Consider the following 17,298-nt stretch of genomic DNA (forward strand, 5'->3'; position numbering starts at 1 on the left):
TCTTATATAAAGCAAATTTTAAGCTTATAGGTACCTACGTGTATTAAATCATTAAATCCGAAAATGTCCTAAAGAGTGGAATAAATCTTTTGACTCTAATGATTGACTGCATTTTTAGGGTTCCATACCGGACGGGTGCCAGCGGGTGCCTATTACTAAGCCTGTGCTGTCTGTCCATCCGTCCGTCCGTCCGCCCGTCCGCCCGTCCGTCCGTCTGTCTGTCAGTGGAAGACTGTAGTGTTCTTTTACTAATAGGTAGTAGGTAGGTAGGAACTTAGCGACCCTGGTAACGGGCCGCTATTTTTTGAAGCACGCTCGAAAGTGTCAAAAGGTGCGTAAACCCACGCCAATAGGTATCTATGTGGTCTGGTGTTGCTACCCGTATGTATATATTTTTTTTAATACCAGATAAGCAAAGTTTGTAGAGTTCTGAGCTTTGCTTGGTGTTTTATAATACTAGCTGATGCCCGCGATTTCGTCCGCGTGGATTTAGGTTTTTTGAAATCCTGTGGGAACTCTTTAATTTTCCGGGAAAAAAGTAGCTTATGTCGTACTGTGCGTAGTGTATGCGTATGTGTGCTGTGTGTGTGTGTGTGTCGTATGTAGCGTATGTAGTATGTATGAGTAGGATAGCCTGGATAGTATCCAGGATACTATCTATCTCCATTCCAAATTTCAACCAAATCCGTCAAATAGCTTTTGCGTGAAGGAATAACAAACATACGCATACACACAAAATTTCACCTTTATAATATTAGTGTGATTATCTATGGTTCTTAAATAGGTACTTACAGCTTACAATACTTAACTAGAAACGAATAATTTTATTTACGTTAAGTAGGTAGCTAGGTAAGTACCTAGGTACGTACCAACTTACAGGAGTGGCGATTAGTAATTTCAAATCTTTAGCTGCTCTCATTGACTTGGGTTTGGTATAAGTAATAAGTAGTTCTTAATTCGATAATTATACCTATCTACTCAGTTCTAGTATTTTTATTATTATTTTATGACAGTCAACATGGTGTCCAAATACTTAATGTTGCAAAACTGCGTAGGCATTTGTTAATGAGTTGTTACTTGATAGCGCAACTACAATTTATTTTGTAAAATTTCAAATACATTGTAAGCCAGTGCCAGGTACTTAAGGGGAATTCACTTAGAGCACGTTACATACAAACTTAGTCTCATTTGAATCCTCCATAATGTAATGTTTACCAGATCTCCGCAAAAATATATTATACCTATGTATATGTAATGTATTTATATGTAATTTGAAATTATGTATATTATATAATATATTTTAACGCTTAGATCTTTTAAACCACGCAACGTATTTTAGTGCGGTCACCAATAGATAGAGTGATTCAAGAGGATAGTTTAATATTGTTTTGTCTTGTGTGTATTGTTGTGTATATTTGCGACATTGCAACCGTGCGAAGCTGGGGCAGGTCGCTAGTTATTGAAGTAAGAATCAAACGACCTTTTTAAGGAGCGCTTGGAGACTCCGAGTCGGAGTACCTACACTTCTTTTAATCTAACGCTTAGCACAATAGGCGTTTCACTCTTTGTAGCTGGCATTTCATTACTTCGTTTTAGCGATATTTACTGTATTTCCGACGTGTATAACGCCTGATTTAGCACCGAATTTCATTGTGAAAATACGAACTACGTTCATTTTACGTTTCAAACGTACGTTCATGGCCTTGATCTGATTTTTTTTATAATTATTATATTATATTATAGATATCTATTGAAATATTTATCTCGTACCTGTAAGTAGATACAGAAATTACAAAATAATATTGCTAAATTATAATTATTGTCATGTAGATAACAATAGATTATTAATAGAACATTTAATTTTCGCAAGAATAGCACAATAGGCTTAGATTTTATGGAGTAAGGTCATAGGTCTGCCAATTAATTTTAGTAAGAGGTGTTAAAATTATCTTGGAAAATTTTCAAGAAAAACTGTGTTTTTAATTTTCATATTATCTTTCAAAATGTTCTTAAAACGAGTGAGATAAGTACGCATGATAAAGATCAAAGTGCGCTTTTTCGCTAGAAGTTTTTGCCTATTAGTTATTATTATAGTGTTTGTTAAGATTACCGAAGAATACAGTTCTTCAGTCGATCCTTCTGAACAACAATTATTTATTTGACTTCCTAATAAATAATTATTATAGCTTGGATTAGTCATACGTAACGAAATTCTCCAGAACTCTAGAACTTTGCAGAATCGATATATTAGGTGCGTAAGTAGGTACGTAATAAGTACCTAAATAAAAATAAGCAAAATATGCAATTATTATGAGTCATTTCAAATCATGTAAAATAATATGGGTGACATAGAAAGTTAAAATAGCGCTATGTCTTTTAATGCAAAAGCGTAAAGGACAAAATTCTTCCCTCGGGAAGCATAATTTCTAATTGAACGAGAGTTCCATTTCATGTAAGCCCCAAACTACTGGCAACTAATATTAGTGAAAGTTTAAACGTTCAGAAATTTACGTGTATTTGTTAGATATTTTGTGCAACCAGTGCAGACAAAAGCCATAAAGCAAGAATTTAATTTAAACTAACTTTTGGCTTCTAAATTTTTGCTTTTATGATCCAATTTTAAAATTAGATACACTGCAACTGAAGTTTGATGTCCTATACCCAAACCTAAGCTAAGTAATATGTCGCACTTAGGATCTTTCTAGACAAGCCACAGCTACTCTACAGCGGCAAAAATGTAAACACGCACAAAATTATGAAAATGCGCAGATCACGCAGATTACCATACGACAATTATATATTATTGTCGTACGGTTAATGGATATGCGCATTGACAATTCAAAAGAACCTACTTGTAAAAGTCTAAATGATTAAAAACATTTTGAATTTTGAATTGAACGTTGCGTTAAACGGCTCTTGTAAACCTATAAGTAGGAGTTAAAATCGTTACTACAAAGAACTACGCTATACTCGCAGTTTGATTTATGGCTGCAACTTCTGGATGCTGTCTGGAGACACACGATCACCTCTCTGGCGGCATTTTTGCTGCTGTGGTATAAATGTGGTTTGAGTTGGCCCGTCTGAACAGACTCTTACACTTCGTGACAATATGCAATTACACGGTACAGTGCCCTTTCCGGGCGTAAATCAATGCATGACATATTATTATCTTAATAATTAGTTTCTGTAGCGCTTTTGTACCTACTTGAACAGTTTTAATTTTTTAAGTTAATGGAATAGAGGCCTAAAACTTTATTGAACTTTAAGCAATTTGATAGGGAAAGTTCGTTCAAAATCAGTTTAAAATACCAACTGCGTGTCTAACTCCGTTCACTCACTTCCGAGATTAGTCGGTATAGAGGTGTTTCCACAGATTTTTGTAAGCGTTTGCATTTCTCAACGTTCGGATCGAAATAAGATGGAGCGTCCTATATTAGAGAGGTAAATACTTAACTGAATTACAGATAAATCAATATATACTTACTTCATTTTTTTATTTTTAAGAAAATATTTTTGATATTTTAGTTATTTCGAGTACCCAGCACGCTCCCCAGAGCTCTCCTTGTTTGGATCTCATCAAACTCGATGAAAATAAGTAGATTACGTTCTACCTAGAAACCAATATCTGTGTCTGTGGTTTAGCAGATTTCTATTAAAAAAAATATTTTCTAACAAACACATCTCTAACTCAAATTAAAATTAAATTACAATTTCTTTTGTTTCAGCTGAAAATGCCGACTCCTACTATGATATGCCTGTTGGCGCTTTTCGGCCTTACGGTGGGGCAGTTCTTAAACCAGTTGCAGAATAACCCTTCGCAGGGTTTCTTACAGGGTTTCCCATCAAACTTTCTCGGTAACAACTTCGGTGGTTTCCCAGCCCAAAGATTACCAGTTAATGGGCTTGGGTGAGTATATACTTACTGCAAGCATGTTTAGTATGCTAATTAAAGAAGCCTTTTTAGTTTTGTCTTAATAACTCAGTCTCATACATGTTAGTAGAAAATAACCAGGTATATTCATTGATTTTGCCTTAGCTTACTTAATAAGTACCTAGAAAGTTAAAAACATGGGCAAATCGCAACCTATACGTGTTTAGGCTGCCTTTCGACCACAGATGTGCGATGTAGCTAAGCGGCGAGCGAACTAAACTAGTGTCTATTTGCACCAAAGCTAAGTGGTATAGCCGAGCGGGTAAGATTTGTTACGAGTATATTAAGATGCGCCCGAGGCAGCTGTGATGCGAGAAAAATGCGCGATGCCAGCTAATTGGTACGAGAGCTAGGGGATTAAAAGTCCTATGATTCAGAGGCATGGTCAATTTTTTGCATATACGTAGCAACACTCACGCATAGTTAGCTCGCATCTTTAACTCACATCCTTAGCTCGCATCCCACGCTTCAACTAGTATGTAAAATACTTAGCTTCGTTATACCCCTTTCCAGCAATAATAGAGCTAAGCTAAGCTATGCTATAAAAACCAAGAGATTTGGTTTGACACATTCGTAGCTTAGCAACGTATCACATCTCTGGTGGTTAGGCAGCCTTATATGAAAACGATTCAAATATCTCGCGTACGAAGGAACGACACGTCTTTGCGGACTAGCTACCTCCACGCATGTGCTATCCATAGACCTATAGTTAGGTACAACAGATTTTTATGTAAAATCCAGCCAATGTTATCTTAAGCCCTTTGTAATTGATTTGCACAGAATTAATTTTATTATTAGTATAGTAACAAATGTATTTAGAATTTAGATTATGTATGCTTAGTTATTGATTTTAATCTAATAAAGTAGAATACACATTGCAGGCACACCATAAGCAACGTAACGAAATTTAAGTAACCAAAAAATAGCTGTGGCAAATCCTGCAATGTGAGATTCCTCACATAAAATAATTACTAATGATAATAATAAGTAAGAATTTAAATTTAATAGGATACCAATTTTGACTAAATGCTTCAGTGAATATGTAAGCCTAATAGACTGGGCTTTCGTAGTACCCCAGCACATTGAACATTATTGCACCTGATAAGATTGTTGTATTAGTAGTAAACTAATAAATATTATAACGAATAACACTGTCAATAATTATTGTTAACTACTTACAGGTAAACTACCTAAAATTAATAAAATTATTCATTTTGCAAAAAAAAAAACAGCCTCCCGTGCTGTTACTTTTAATAACACGCTGTACCTAATAGTCTAGAGTAGTAACAGCTGTTCGATAGAGTATATTAAAAGGTCCCTAACCTTGATCATTTCTAAATGTTTTTGTCAAAGAGAAGTTCGATCACATTTCAGTTAAATATTTCTCGAGATGAAACGGTATTGAAACGAGATTTAAAAGGGCTTCAGATCTTATCTTATAGAAACTAATATTTTACTTAAAATAAATTGTACCTACTGGATATGAACAAAGACCTAGTGGATCATTCCAGACTTTGACCCTTCGGAAAATTGACAGTTTAATTCGTTTTTGAACTCCCATAATAACCAACACAAACTCCTTGTATTAATCTCATATTTCCATTTGTATGTTGCATGAACTAAATCTTGCACCAATTTGTTAACAGCTACCTCAAACCGCAGGATATCGAAGAAACTGTCTCCAAATACCAACACAGGTTATTTTTGTGATACTACTTTTTTTCTGAAATATACACATTAATATTTAAAAGCAACTTAATTCTTGCATTCCCTTAAATATCTATGTAAATATTGAAATTTTTGTACATTTTTGTTTTTGGATATTTGTTTATTTGAATGTATTATAAATCATGTAAAATACTTATAAGTACTTATAAGTACGAAGCCTCAATAGCTCAACAGGTTGAGGAGCCGACTGAATTCTAAAAGGTCAGCGGTTCAAACCCCACCCGTTGCACTATTGTCGTACCTACTCCTAATACAGCTTTGCGCTTAGTTGGAGGGGAAAGGGGAATATTAGTCATGATTAACATGGCTAATATTCTTTAAAAAAAAAAAAAAAAAAAAAGTATAAGTAAGTATATAAACTAAGAAGTAGTTTAGCAAATGTTAAAAATCGGTTACACAGATGGTCGTAAAAAGCTAGCAGACAGACGAACATACTTACGAATTTATAATATTAAATTAAGAAGTACTATCAAGTACCTATGAATTCAGGTTTGTAAAGCATAGTTTTTCACTAAAGTTTCAGCAATCCACCCCCACCTCTGGGGTCTGGGCAAGACCCAGCCACGCAGACCTGCGGCCTCGCTCCCCCATTCTGCGTGAAGTCAAGATACCGCTCAATAGATGGCACCTGTAATAACCTACGCCGGCCGACATGGGGTATCCCGCAAACTCCATACGGAAGATTAGTCAACTACAAGTATGGGGACGGTGAGTCTATGAATGTGTCATCATTATCAAACGATAGATGTGCACTGCTGCACCGAGATCACTTGTAGAGACTTCCACATGCCACGGTCTTGCGCCGCCTGAACTTAGCGGCTCTTTATGACTCGTTTGATATCGTCTGTCACCACTATAGTAGGTACCTACCTTGGGACCGCAACGTATATTGGTTTATGGAGCTATGAATGTATCTAGGTGTGATGCATCTAAAATCCGAGCTAAGAATTAAGCATTTCCGCCATCAAACGAGGTTTGAAAGCGCACCCCTGTCTGGATAAAAACTAACAACAAAGTTTGTTATGAGTTTCCTCTTTCCAGACCAGACTCGACCAGTTAGGTAATTAGTACGACTGAGTTAGTTTAACAAACTCAGTCATATCTACCTCTCTGATTCAGATAGTAGAGTAGGAGCATACATCTATTTTAATTTCGTAATTAACTAAGCTCAGATATCAGGCTAGTTTATTAGCAGAATTACAACTCCTTTACTCAAATCAGTTTTGATCTTTGCAGGTATCAGTTCGTTCCCAAGAGCCGTCAGTGGCAAGGAACTGCCCAATCCACGGGTGATCAGCAATTACCTGTTCCCCAGCAAGCAGCTTGTCGATCCAATATGGAACTTAAATGCCCAGCAGTGGGGTCAAATTATAACCCATGACATGTCTTTGACGGCTGGGGTCGCGCAAAGTCGTAAGTACAATACGATTTAAAAATTGTAAATTATTTATGTGAACGGTGTGACTATAATATACATACTTAATCGTTTTTTTTTCACAAATAGAATTTTACTCTCTATAAGAAGTTACTTAGTCGTTTTTAGGGTTCCGTACCCGGCGAGCGCCAACGGGATCTTATAGTCTTCCGCAAGTAAGGCCTGTTTCTATCCAACATTTTATACTTAGATGTGTAATCTAACGCCCACGTGGATTTAGGTTTTCAAAAATTCCATGGTATTATGATTTTTTGATTTTCCGGGATAAAAAGTATCCTGTGACTCTAAGATGCAATCAAGATAGGTTCAACGGTTGAGACGTGAAAAGGATATAGACAGACATACAGTAAGTACATGTAACTAGAGTTTTCTTTCTTCCTATAGATAAAGACACAGTGTCATGTTGCGACGACAATGGGCAGCTGGTCCAGGACGCAGCGACCAATCCTCTCTGCGCACCCATCATTATACCTCCGACAGATCCCGTGCACTCACGAGTAGGCACTCAATGCATGAACTTCGTCCGGACGGGCACGACAAGGGATAGAAGATGTACACCGCCTTTCGCACCAGCTGAACCGGTATGATATTTTCTACTCTCCTGCAAATAATAATGAACAATGCGTTAAACTGTGTCATAAAACGTCATGTGCAAAAATAATGCGGGTACTTGTACACGTAGTTTGTTATTGTTTTTTATTATTTGTTATTATAGCGGCAATAGAAATATACATTCTGTGAAAATTTCAACTGTCTACCTACAGACCAACCTAAGTAGGGTATCATATGAAAGAGCTTTACCTGCATATTCTTAAACAGATTTTTATTTATTTGTATGAATAATAGTTTTTGATATATCGCGCCAAATGTCGGGAAAATAACCCCAGTACGGAACCCTCAGTGCGCGAGTCTGACTCGCACTTGACCGGTTTTTGTCAATAATATTTAAGTGTTTTTAATAAATAAGTACCTACTTAGAAGTTTCCACCCTATAAAGGTAAGGAATATTATATCTAATAGGTATTCGTAGTTGGGTAATACATACATAAATATAACAGTGTCCCGTTCCACGCTCCACGTGTACCCAGTATGCCCTTAAGGCCTTCTTTGTTTAACCTAGTCTTATCCGCTTGTAAACTAAGTAGTTACTAGTTAACCAGATAAATTACCTCGCTCTTTGCAATCTACTGGCGTTTCACGAGCTTATAGTTTGTCGTCGAAAGAAGCTCTTTGTGGTACCTATTTGCTTAAATAGAGTTTCCCTAGGTAAATACTGAAAATAATAATTGCTTAGACTATACTTGAACGATATTTAAAACGTACCTAGCCTTCTCTGTAAAGAAAAGTTTTTTTTCAAAAGGCATCTTCAAATGCAACTGCAACGTACAAAATATTTAAAAACCCAGTTCAAGTGTGAGTTGGACTCGCACACGAAGGGTTCCGTACCATCGTACTAACCAATCATACTCAATGGAATTTTGTAGAAATGTTTCGGAAACTAATATCTATGCCTGTAGTTTTCCAGATTTCCGTTTAAATATTCGGTTTCAAAGTTACGCGGTCTTAAAAATTCACTTATAAATCTTTGAGCCCCTGTAATTTTAAAACTACATATTTTTAGAAAAATCTAAAACACCACAGGCACAGATATTAGTTTCTAGAATATGTCTGCAAAACATGGACTTTGGTTGCTTAATATTCAAATGAAATTGGAGCTACGATTGTATGGAGTAAGTGACGGAGAGAGCCCTGTTAAGTAAGAAAAGTACAAAATATGTAGTTATATGTCTTGTATGATTAAAGAGTTATTTCTTGCACTACGACGGTACGAACCCTTCGACGAACGAGTCTAACTCGCACTTGACCGGTTTTTCGTTTGATTACGAACAAACTAAGCTCTTTATTTACTCCACTCAACTCTGAAACTGCCTTCCTTTTCATAGCTCACAACTGTCACTGCATACATGGACGCTTCGTTCTGCTATGGAAGCAGCGAAGGACAGGCCAGACCGATCCGCTCTTACCTCGGAGGTCGTCTGATAACAATTCTGAGAGGCGGACGGGAATGGCCACCTCAAGATCCTAATGTAACGCTAACATGCGAGTCTGCGCAGTCACCTAATGAACCTTGCTACTTGACTGGTAACTACGATTTGTGGTCAATTATTTCTAACACTAAACGATACCCGCGACGATGGTCCAAAATCTACGTCGATTTATAGGTTTTTAAAAATATTGTGGGAATTCTTTGATTTTTCCGGAATCAAATCTAGCCATAAGGGGTTATTAAAGGGGCAACGCATTGGCTGTTCCTTTAGCGCTGCAAATGCTTAAGTGGTTGTAATCACTTAACATCAAGTAATCCGCCTGCTCGTTTGCTTGCTATTTATTTACTGTATGGAAAAAACCGCTACATTTCAAAGAGCTGTTTGATGATCAAACACGAAGCTCGACATTATCTCCAGTAGAACTTATTCCGGGCATGATTTGTACAATAATTAAATAAGGCTAGTTTTAAGTTTTATTGTAATGTTTTTGATAATAAAACAAGAATTACATTCACAGGGGATATACGAGTGAATCAAAACCCTCAACTCACAATACTCCAAATCATCGTACTCAGAGAGCACAACAGGATTGCTGACACATTATCTGCCATCAACCCGCACTGGGACGACGAGACCCTCTACCAAGAAGCACGTCGTATCGTTATTGCTGAACTGCAGTATATCAACTATTACGAATACCTGCCCATTTTCCTTGGTAAGTCACATTAGACCAAGGCGCATCATCTACCGAGTGTATAATCTCCCCAGCTATATCGTCAAAAAAAGAAACTCCAGCTGCAGCTTCTTTATCATCATGATCATCCCATGATCCCATGAACATGGGATGAAACCATTACTATCTGAGCATGAGTCTCTTCTTAGAATAAAAAGGGTCTAGACCATAGGACCGTATAGTCCTAGACGATACAGACCGTAAAAATTATAAAATCTACCTAATACCTAATACAATATATGTAGAGTAGTGGTATGATTATCCCTGTTGGAATAGCAAATAATTTTATTAGGGCATGGCATGCAATGGACAGTTAAAATCGTCTAACCAAATAGTAGCCTTGATTTATCATACAAAATTGTACATCAAAATTGCCGCTTGTGCGCTATGTTTAGATAAAAATAATTTTAAGCTTGTTGTCAAAATTAATGTATTTACTTCCGATAGGGTTCGATAATATGGTTAAAAACAAGCTTATATACCCTGGAGCTCACGGGTATGTGAATGATTACAATCCAAATGTGGATCCAACTGTCCTGGATGAGCACGCCACAGCCGCTTTCAGACATTTCCACACTTTGATCAGGGGATACCTACAGTAAGTGACATAGATTGAAATAATATTAAAAAAATACAGGATTTATTAAAGCAACAAACTTTAGGGAGCGTGGACCTAGGGACGGTCCGTGTGTCCTATTTGGCGCTGGGTAAGCACTAAGCAACATTTAGATGTTGCTTAGTGCTAGTGTTGGGTCTAAACCCAAGACGGTAACTGGATGGCTGACCTACTTTTGAGGTCTGTTATGTGATTAATGTAAAGAGGTCACGATTTCCAGCAACGAGGACAATGCATTAGGAATAAACAACGCAGAAAGGTTGGAGCGTAAACTATTCAACAAATATTCGATGCTAATTTTACCTACATTAATTCATCACTTGTTTAGCTTGGCAAAATTTTCTGATACTAAATTCCAGTTTGTGTTGCTTGGCAAAGTTGTAAGCTCTCATTTTTTTCGCAAAGTTTCCCCTCATTCTAAATTCCAATGCTGATTTTTGTGTTGCTTGGCAAAGTTTGCAGTTGCTCTCATTTGCAATCCCAATTTTCAACTCGGGTTCCAAAAACCACCTTGGAAATTGGGCACAATTGGACCGCAGTTAATTTACCACGATTTCCGTAGCCTGTTCAGTCAAAGCTTTTGCAGACTGTGTTAATTAAACTGACAAGGTTAATCATTTACATTTATTTACCAGATTAGTTTCGGAGAATAGACAGTTGGCAGGAATAGTACGGTTAAGTGACTGGTTCAATAGGCCGTTATTAGTTGAGCTCGAGAATGCCTTTGACGATTTAACAAGAGGGCTCACTTATCAACCGCAGGACTATAGCGATCAATTTTGGGACAGCGAAATCTCTCAATTTCTATTCAAGTAAGTTATTTTTTGAAAGATTACTATTATTTAGAGTTTATTCACTTTTGTTTGTCTTTTTAGTTATTTTTCCTATCTATGTTATTTTTTAATTTAAGAGTTTATTTGGCTTCTTCGTATAGTTACTAGGTTGAATGACTGAACTGGAGTGGACCTGGAAGCTTCTTTTTTGGTCAATAGCATTCTTTGCTTACACCTACTAATAAAAATAGCTTGATGAGCTTAATTTGAAGTATTTATAATACTGGAGCCAATGTTAAAATTGTTCTATTCCAGCAATTTAAATTACGATTTATTCTCATTCCCTTCAAGAACGTAAGGACGCGCCAGTAGCGGGGATAAATTAGTTTTATAGCGTCAAAATAGTAAAAAACCGGTCAAGTGAAAATCACACTCGCATACGAAGGGTTCCGTTATCCGTATTTTTTTATTTTTTTTTGTGATGTATTAACCACAAATTCATGGTTTTCGAATTTTTCCCCTTTATTTATGCTATAATATATAAGACATTGCTGCCTGCCGAATTTCTCGATGATGTCAACAGGAAGTTCCCTATACTTAGGTTTCGATTTCCTTGACGGTTCTTGATTGACACGCTAGACAGACAGACAACAAAGTGATCCTATAAGGGATCGTTTTTCTCTAGAGAGGATAATTTCGTAAAGTTATTCCGTTTTCATTTCTCGTCCACTTAATCTAGAATGCTACATCGTAACTTCAGCATTATAAAGGATCTATTTCGAAATTTAATTAAATAAACGCCAATTTCGAAGTTTTAAGTTCTCGACTTCGATGATCACCTTCTGGCGTAGAAAGTGACTCACACTGATGCATTAATTTTTTTCATATTATATTTGAAGTCTGTTATACGTCTGTGTTAGTTTTTAGAGTTCTGTACCTCAAAAGGAAAAAAAGGCAACCTTATGATTCACTTCGTTGTCTGTCTATCTGTTGTGTCTGTCAAGAAAAGGGAATGCAATCTATAGATTACGTCTTCCCGTTGACCTAGAATTATGTTTGGCAGGTTGGAGGTCTTATATTACAAGTAAAGGGTATACAACAGTAAGTAAATGGGAAATTCCGAAAACCACGAAATCGTGCTAACACCAAAATTAAAATGAGTTGTGTTCACGAAAAAATAACCAAGTAGCTAAATCACATGTAGATAGCGCTGTCCGTCATTTACTTGCAGTGTTACACATAAAAGTGGTATATCTTGTAGGGTTGTCTCAAATCCAACTCGAACTAGACCGGTTTCTATTAGTAAAGGCCCATTTACCTTTAGCTATAAAATGTTTAAAGGCGAAACAATACATTCGGCGGCGATCTTCGAGCCACAGATATACAGCGAGGGCGTGACCACGGTCTCGGCAGCTACGTGGCGACCCGAGCTGCTTGCGGCTTATCCGTGCCCAAGACCTTCTACGATATGGGCGACTTTATCTCCAAGCAGGTACACCAATATATTTATAATAAGGAGCAAAGTAAAATTTTCAAAATCCATCACACTAATATTATAAAGGCGAAAGTTTGTATGTGTATGTGTGTGTGTATGTTTGTTACTCCTTCACGCAAAAACTACCGGACACATCTGGCTGAAATTTAGAATGGAGATAGATAAATAAATAATAAATAAATAAATAAATCTTTATTATCTTAGCAGAACATTACTTACAGACTTTGGTGTGAGGACCTGCCTCTTGATGAAGTGAAAACTGTGTTTCAGGAGGATAATATCCTGGATTAGCACATAGACTACTTTTTATCCCGGAAAATCAAAGAGTTCCCACGGGATTTCGAAAAACCTAAAACCACGCGGGTGAAGTCGCGGGCATCGGCTAGTATCAGTATAAATGCGAAAGTGTCTGGCTGTCTGTCTGCTAGCTTCATCGGGTAGCTTTTCAGGGCCCATCTTTTTGACGAAATTTGGTATAGAGATACCTTGAATCCCAGGGAAGGACATAACTAGACTACTTTTAGCACTGGGGACTAAAAAAGCTCCTACAGGATTCTTAAAAACCCTAAATCATCTATTTGGTGCAGAGATAGCTTGCATTCCAGAAAAGGACACAGGCTACTTTTGTCTCGTGAATTTCGAGGTTAAAAAAACAAAAAAAAAAAAAAAAAAACAAAACAAAAACAAAGTCACGGGCATCATCTAGTAAACAAATATTTAGGCCATAGTGTGCGTTGATTTAGCGCGACGTCTTGTCGTCCCGCGTTGTATTTGTTTTATCCTTAATCTTTTTGGAATTGCTTGCAGAACACTTTCCGAGTACCTAAGTGGTTAGCAAAGATATTTTCTTGCAGGTCTTTGTTGTAGAAAATTTCGCTCTCGTTCATAAAGGTTTGTTTACCCAGACGGATTTCGTTGAAGCGTAATATTGTGTGTGCTGTCTTTATTTCACTTGCTTTTACGACCGTTCAATAAATGAAAGCAAGATTTTTGCTTTCCTTGTCCGTATAGGATATGAGCAAATAAACCCAAAGAAGATCGTTTGACAAAATGAAACGTTGGTTCTACCTACTCTATATTTTCTATGTACCTCTACCTACCATGGTACTTCTACTAAGACTACTACCTACTTCTATCGAGATCTATAAAAATCGAGAGCTTTCTATGAATGAGAAAATCTCACGTTGAAGTATTTAAAGTATCTCTTTTATTTTAATGATATACCTAATTTATATTTTCTGTATGATTTGATAGCGATAATTATATTGTGAGCACAGTAAAAGAAATTCCAGCTCCAATTTACTGAATGATATGACAGAAAATACAATGTTCCCCTTATCATATTCACTAATTAGCTATTTCTTAAAATAATATGAAAATAGAAGATATGAAAGGTAGATTGCGAAAAAAGCACGCAATGTTATGAAATATCTAACTAAGAAGTAAAAACAAACTCAGAGGTCAAAATATGTTTCTATTATAATACTATTAGCACAGTCTAAATAGAGATTGTCGGTCGACGGAAACGTCTAGCTAGAGCAATCCTACGGAGCGACAAGGGCGAAACTGTATGCCGACTGGCAGAAGTCAGCAGAACAAACTTGATTGTCTTGCTTAGAAGTGGGTTTGAGTGGATATTATTACTTATTACTGATTTACGGATTATTATTACTTACTTTTTTTTAATTCATTATAGCGCTCGATCACGCCTGATGGAAAATGATGATGTGGCGTAAGATGGGACGCGTTTTTGTAGAAGATGCCTATTCACTCTTGTTTTAAAGATACCCGGATTGTAATTGGTAGGAAACACACATCGCGGAAAACTATTCCAATCCTTAGCCATGCATATGAGGAATAATGATGCAAAACGTTTCGTACGTGTAGATGGAATGTTGACTCCATAAGGATGGGAACTCGCCCGACGTCTTGCGGTTCGGAGGTGAAATGGTGAAGGGGGCACAAGCTCGAACAGTTCCTGTGCATACTCTCCGAAATAATATATCCTATAAAACACCGATAGGCCAATCGAGACTTACTTTCAATGTATGATCGTACAGGCTCTTCCGTAAACATGAGCATTGTGACAATGTATGTATTTACGCTGTGATATTAGAATGACTCTACTTTATCTTTGTAATGTTTTATTAAAACGAGACTTAGAATATCTCATAAATTTATTTCTGAGATATTCTAAGCTTCCAAATGAAACTCTTTATGGAAAAGTATTTTCATAGCTCAGTTCATTTTATCTGTGATGGAAAGATTCAATTGAACCAATCTTTGAAAATGAGTCAAGTTATGACCAGAGATACGGCAAAATCACGGGCGGTATTTCTCTCACAGAATTTCTACACGAACTATTTGTACAATGTAACATAATGAAATATTAGAGACGCGCGGACGCAATGCTACGAGTAAGAGAACCGTTGCGAGTGTTTATCCCCCTATGATATTCTGCTGGATTTATCCCTGGGCTATATTGGCGCGTTTCGCTTAAATCTCATTCTACATTCTACGATACGAGTTCGAGTAGTTTATATACAACGTCAAGGAACGCTGTTGACATTTTTCCATCAGGTCGCACTTTTCTCGAGCGTTTTCTTTATGTCACTCGAAGGAAAACGGAAATATTAAATAAATTGCTACATTTTCTGTTACAAAAAACATTTCTTTCTAATTTTATAGAACGTGGAGATACTAGAACTTCTTTACGAGAACCCAGAGGACGTGGATCTTGTGGTTGCCGGTTCCCTAGAGACGAACGTGCCGGGCGCTCAGACTGGCCCCACCTTCCTGTGCATCCTCACCGAGCAGTTCTATAGGACAAGAGCCGGTGACCGATTCTTCTTTGAGAACGGCAACGATCCGGATATTGCTTTTACTCCAAGTAAGTGTACGGTTAGCAGGTGATAATGCGCTCTACTGTGATGATAGAAAAATCTTTTAGACTAGTTTTATGTCCGAGGATCTAGCTGAGTTACTTGAAAACTTGTAAAATTTAGTTCTAATCCATCTTTTAAGGTGTTTTGTATTGGGTATCTGTGGATTTCATTATTCCATGTACACCCTAGTGCGCCAGTGATTGCTCCTTTGCTCTTAGTACGATGATCAGAAACCACTGAAGTATCTCTAGATTGGAATTGCTTCTGATCCCAAAAGTACAGAATAAGAGATTGTTATTTATATCCGACATCAACAAAATCTAGGTATAGGTTTTATAACCAAGCGAAGTGTGACTTTAGAGAAGTAGGTATACTTATCTTTTTTTTATTTATACAGGTCAACTAAATTCAATTCGGCAAGGATCGTCTATAGCACGGATACTGTGTGACAATAGCGACAATATACGTCACATGCAACCGAGAGCTTTCCAGCAAATATCAAATAGGTGAGATTTTTGAAACAATATGATGATATTACGTAAAGGTACCTATATCATCTACATCTTCTATTTTTATATGGCATACTATGTGTTTTCATAATAGGGCCTTGGACTGTAGTAGGTAATAAAATGATATTAAAGAGAATTATTTGATTTGAATCATGATTTTAATTTCTTTTTAAGGTTCGGTGATAAACGACAAATATTTTTAATTTTTTAAGATACAAAATAGGGTAAATTCTGCGGGAAATACTTATTCTTTACGTTAAAAAATTTAAAAATATTTGTCATTTACGCCTTGTGATGTCATTTATCGCCTTTCGTACAGCGTGACGTTAATAATTAATTATGTTAAAAATAACGAAAAATCGTTTTTATTTTTATTATTTTCTTCTAGCCCCATAAACTACTGCTATTCAAATTCAAATTCAAAATATTTTTACTCAATTAGACTTTTACAAGTTCTTTTGAATCGTCAAAAGCATCTACCACTGGTTCGGAATGCCTTTCTTACCGAGAAGAACCAGCAAGAAACACGGCGGTTGCGCTTTTCAAAGATTTGATAATATACTTTTAGGAACCAGAAGCGGAAATAAATAAAAAACAATTCAAAACAATCGAACCTTATTTTTATTTCACAAAGGAATTACCAAAAACAAAGAAAAAGGATCAGTCTAACCTCATTTTATAAAGCACACAAAATAATCACAATTCTACATAAAATTAATTACAAAAATAAACCAAAAACAGATAAATATAGCTCATGTGACCTGATAAGCCCTAAAACACTGTCAGATTACACTTTTCACGTATTTCACTGTCGAACGCCACGCCGTCAATGCGCGTGCGGCAGAAATTAACCGGCTTTTATAGACTACCGACTTATTTTTCGAATGTAGAGTCAGTGGTTTGTCTATTACGGCCTCTCCTGACGGAGGGTCGTCCTCGAACCGGGATCATGGTGTGGTGCCAATGCCATCAGGAGCAGTGTCGCCCGTCGCCGAAGGCTCTGGCTCAGGACCGAGGTAGAGTGGAGATGCGATGTTTTCAGTGCCCGCCGCTGATAGGCTCGACGAGGAATCGCGGTCGATTAGGAGCACGAAGGATCCGATATCAGTCCCTGTACCACGAAAGTTGATGAACTTTCACCGGAA

General features: G+C 36.9%; 1 protein-coding gene across 2 annotated transcripts in view; it reads left to right on the plus strand.

The window, feature by feature from the left end:
- LOC123868641 (peroxidase) overlaps nucleotides 1-17,298 on the plus strand; it is a 64,048-nt gene that overhangs the window by 36,042 nt on the left and 10,708 nt on the right. Inside the window, exons 2-13 of one of the 2 annotated variants that reach the window (XM_045911168.1) lie at nucleotides 3,726-3,907; nucleotides 5,578-5,628; nucleotides 6,177-6,367; nucleotides 6,896-7,072; nucleotides 7,479-7,675; nucleotides 9,038-9,236; nucleotides 9,660-9,857; nucleotides 10,323-10,473; nucleotides 11,127-11,303; nucleotides 12,606-12,756; nucleotides 15,448-15,649; nucleotides 16,042-16,150. In XM_045911168.1, coding sequence (XP_045767124.1) covers nucleotides 3,726-3,907; nucleotides 5,578-5,628; nucleotides 6,177-6,367; nucleotides 6,896-7,072; nucleotides 7,479-7,675; nucleotides 9,038-9,236; nucleotides 9,660-9,857; nucleotides 10,323-10,473; nucleotides 11,127-11,303; nucleotides 12,606-12,756; nucleotides 15,448-15,649; nucleotides 16,042-16,150 — 1,985 coding nt within the window. The remainder of the gene's footprint in view (nucleotides 1-3,725; nucleotides 3,908-5,577; nucleotides 5,629-6,176; nucleotides 6,368-6,895; nucleotides 7,073-7,478; nucleotides 7,676-9,037; nucleotides 9,237-9,659; nucleotides 9,858-10,322; nucleotides 10,474-11,126; nucleotides 11,304-12,605; nucleotides 12,757-15,447; nucleotides 15,650-16,041; nucleotides 16,151-17,298) is intronic. The other variant, XM_045911170.1, reaches the window with a different exon arrangement.

This window comes from Maniola jurtina, chromosome 10 (assembly GCF_905333055.1).
Source record: "Maniola jurtina chromosome 10, ilManJurt1.1, whole genome shotgun sequence".
Lineage (NCBI taxonomy): Eukaryota > Metazoa > Arthropoda > Insecta > Lepidoptera > Nymphalidae > Maniola > Maniola jurtina.